This window comes from Sinocyclocheilus grahami, unplaced genomic scaffold (genome assembly GCF_001515645.1).
Source record: "Sinocyclocheilus grahami isolate Dianchi unplaced genomic scaffold, SAMN03320097.WGS_v1.1 scaffold13373.1, whole genome shotgun sequence".
Taxonomy (NCBI): Eukaryota; Metazoa; Chordata; class Actinopteri; order Cypriniformes; family Cyprinidae; genus Sinocyclocheilus; species Sinocyclocheilus grahami.
Window position 1 is genome coordinate 1,707 of NW_015514874.1, and position 3,940 is coordinate 5,646.

Below are 3,940 nucleotides of genomic sequence, written 5' to 3' on the forward strand. Positions count from 1 at the left end.
TTTGAAGAACTGAAAGTAAAAAAAAAAAAAAAAAAAGAAACTTCTGACCCAAAAACTTCTGACTGCGCCCCCCCACCCCCCCTTTGAACAGACGTGAAAGTGCACTATTCAAACTTCAATTGTTGTGGAGTCAGTGGAACTAAAATACTAAAAATAGTGTTCATAATGTTTGTAAACTTTTTTTTATTTTAGTATTTTACATTATTTCTGAATGTAGTAATAAAATGTGACTTACACACCAATGTATTATTTGTGGCTTTTTTTCTCTCAGCAATGCAATTTTGGCAATAGGGTGAATCTCACCAAGCCTGTAAAGAACTTTCATATAATTTTAGGACCACTGCAATTTTTGGCAGCATTCATTTTCTTTCTTTTTTTTTTTAATCAACAATTGAGCACATTTCTCATTAATTCTCATTACTATAATGCATTCAAATGTTTTTATTATGAGTGGTTTTTAAATTCCTATTGTATTCAATGGTGATTCCCATTAAATTCATCATACTGTAAAACATTATTTGTAACATTACTGTAAAAATGTTTGACTTTTTTGTTAAGTCATCAGTTAAACTCAATACAACCAAATACTACCTACTATAATGCATGAACACATTTAGAATCAAAATAATATTTTTTTCCCACATTACAGTAAACAGAATGAAATACTTTTGTATTACTGAAATGAGAATTATTAGAAAATAAATATTGTAATTTGCTTGTTTGTTTAAGAGAAATCACCCGGACATATTTGACAGGTTTACAGTGACAGAAAATAATATACGGTTTCTGTATTTTATTCTATCACTAAACAGTCCTAAAGACCGTCTCAGCACTGACAAGCCATTCACCTTCTCACATGGTAGCTCATTTCTTTTTTTAATATGTAAGACTAATGTCTACAATGGATGAGCTGCACATAATCCCGTACCAGATCGTTTGAGCGCCACTTACCTAACAAGCAGCACTTCCTGGTCCATCTTGAGGTTGAGTTCTGCCTCTAGCTGATCTTTCTCTGAGGTGAGGCGCAGCACGATGTTACTGATCTCACGAGCGTAGTTCTGCTCTAGTTCTGCCTGTTCCCGTTGAATTCTCCGTTCTTGCTCTGGACCCCAGGCTCCTCCTGAAGTCTTACCCCTCAGCTCTGCTTCCAGCCGCTCAACAGCCTGACGCATTTTCTCTGCCCGCTCCTCTGCCTGAGCCTTCAGGCCCTCCAACTCACTGATCTCCATCTTAAAGTTCTGTGAGATGTCCTTCCGCTCAACCTCCATATTCTGCCGCATCAGCTCCATACTGCGCTCGTAGAAATTTACCTGTTGAAACAAAATTAGGACCATAAATCACTTTCTCTCTTCAATAAGGTTTTGTTTTCACAATTTGTGTTGCAATATAATCCTATTATTCACTGATGTATTCTTCAAGGTTTTATTTGGTACCTGGTAAAATTGTACGTCTTGGAGCATTTGCACATCTTAGCTTGTCCCCTTAGCTCTTACTATTTGAATATAATTTAATTTGCAAAGGTTACTTGTAACAAACCTATTTCATGTTTCCATACTATGTCTGTACCTTAGTCTCCAGTTGGATCTTCAAGTCCTGGACTTCTTGCTCGTTTTTCTCTTTCATCTGCTCCATGGCCAGTTCTGTCTCGATGCTCACAGCGGGAGCCAAACTCACCAAGCAACCTAAAACTAAAGAGACACACCAAACCATAAACCGTTTGGATATTCAATGGGGAAAAGATCGCTTCGTTTTTATAATTCCTCACCATTCTTGTCAGTGACTTGGAGCTTTTTTCTGACCTGAGGCGATGTACCTTTCTTCATTTCTGGATCATCTACAGAACAAAACAGATAGGATGAGCTATTCACTCAACAGTTTACTATAAAGGTTAAGCCATATAAATTAGGTATAACATGAAAGAGATGTGTGAGATCTAGAAAGGTAATTAAATTATCCATCAGGTTTTCTAATTCAAAATATTTGTCAAATTCACCAGAATCTGATTCAGCGGTTAATGCTCTTTGGCTTGACCAGTCATGACCAGACAGGCTGCTCCTGGATCGTCTGGCTCTCCTTCCTGAGCCCTGAGATTTCAACAACTCCAGCTCTGAGTGTAACTCGTCATTCCTGTCCTGCAACTCCTGTATTTAGTGGGGCGGAGACACAGAGTCATTTACACAAGTAAAACTATTTTTTTTCTGCATTTCCTGAAACAAATATATTGTAATGCAGAGGTGAAAACATGTAATTTTCAAACATGGAAATGGAACTGCAAAAATTACTGCAAAAATAAGTATTTCAACATTAAAAAAGTATCACATCTGCTTTAAGTGTTTTTATATACAATTATACATACACATAAAAAAAAAAAAGGCAAAACACCCCAAGTGAATAGGGTAAAAAAAAAGTACAAATCACCATCACCAACATTTTTTTGTAATTCAAGTTTCCTGAAATGCCATGTTATGCAAAAGAGGCATTATATGATTAAATATTCACTAATTTGCATACATTTACAGAACAGAAACCTGAACATTGGATAATGGCAGGTTCAAAATTCTTGTTTCAGTTTGTTGACATATTCATCAGAATATAAATTGGAATAAAATTGTAAAGTTAGACATTGCTGACTTGGTGCATGAGGGGAAAATAAACTAATTTTAAGTCTTTGCCTTTCTACAGATCTACAGATGCAAATAGATAAAAGTGCAATAAAACAAAACACTTAAGGGTATTTTAAATGTTTTCTCCCCCTCAAATGAAATTCCAAATAGCCCAGAATTCTCAAAATTGACCAGTGCATGTAAAAACAACGGCTTAGCCTGTAGTGTCTTAACTTGAATAAGGAGCATCATAGGCAAAGTTCCTACCTTGTTGCTAAAGTGTTCTGCATTAGCATTACTTAGCATAGGTGGTTACTTGGTGTACTTGCTGGCTCAAATCAAAAGAGCAAAACTAATGGCACAATTGTGCAACTCCTCAAGCTGTCATTTAAAGCACCATGAATTACAGGATAGCTAGCATAATGGCCAAACAAGGACACTTAAATACAATGCAATGACAGGGCTGACTTCACGATTCACTCCACACAAAATATCCACCAAACACACAGGCGCGCTCATACCCTGCACTGCAGCTCATACTCCTTAAAGATCTCCAAGAAGTGCTCTTCTTGATTCAGCAGTCCTGTGCCATTTGGATCAAGGCCACCATACTGTTCAGTAAAACAAGCATACAGATCAATTATCACTATTGTTCTTAGAGTGAACTTCATAAAGGATAGGATTTACAGCAATTTAACAATCTCACCTTGTCCTGCAGCAGATGATCTAGATCCTTCTGTAATTTAGAGATGGTGCTCTCGGCTTCAGACAGCTTCTCCTTCAGGATGCTGACCTCCTCCTCCAAACGACTGCTCTCCTGTAACACACAGCTAGAGCTATTTAACCTGACACCACACTGACATACTCAAAGAAACATACACCTCTAACCATGACAGATCACCTCATGCTCTGTAGCCAAGAGCAGGATCATCATGAAACTTAAGTCAGTGTGATTGCAAGGGAATTAAAAGGAGGCATGGTAAGGAAATTGTAATACAAATGCAAACATTCTATAGATACAGTTATGGTTTATTTAAACTATTCCTGACTTAAATATTCAATGGCAAAATACTAAATTGTGGGATGCATTTCTAGGACTATAATAGGACAGAATCAAGGAGAATCAATTTAAACTACAATGTTTATTTATTTAACAAATTTAAAGTTAATATTTAAGTGTACAATAAATATTCATTTTATTGAAGCAATGTTGTGTGTTTGTTCTTACTGTACAGTAAAAAATGTCAGGAAACAGCAATATAATAAACAGCACTAATGTTAAATAATTACTTATATTAATAATTGGAATAAACAATTCACCTGTGAAGCAACAGTTT

The 3,940-nt window shown here is 36.1% G+C and overlaps 1 protein-coding gene across 1 annotated transcript in view; it reads right to left on the reverse strand.

The window, feature by feature from the left end:
* LOC107578990 (ninein-like protein) overlaps positions 1-3,534 on the reverse strand; it is a gene marked incomplete at its 3' end in the record, with an annotated part of 5,230 nt that extends 1,696 nt beyond the window's left edge. Inside the window, exons 1-7 of the mRNA XM_016264885.1 lie at positions 3,505-3,534; positions 3,310-3,420; positions 3,125-3,214; positions 1,994-2,141; positions 1,766-1,834; positions 1,567-1,688; positions 952-1,310 (exon numbers count right to left, since the gene is read on the reverse strand). Coding sequence (XP_016120371.1) covers positions 952-1,310; positions 1,567-1,688; positions 1,766-1,834; positions 1,994-2,141; positions 3,125-3,214; positions 3,310-3,420; positions 3,505-3,534 — 929 coding nt within the window. The remainder of the gene's footprint in view (positions 1-951; positions 1,311-1,566; positions 1,689-1,765; positions 1,835-1,993; positions 2,142-3,124; positions 3,215-3,309; positions 3,421-3,504) is intronic.
* Positions 3,535-3,940: the final 406 nt, after the last annotated feature.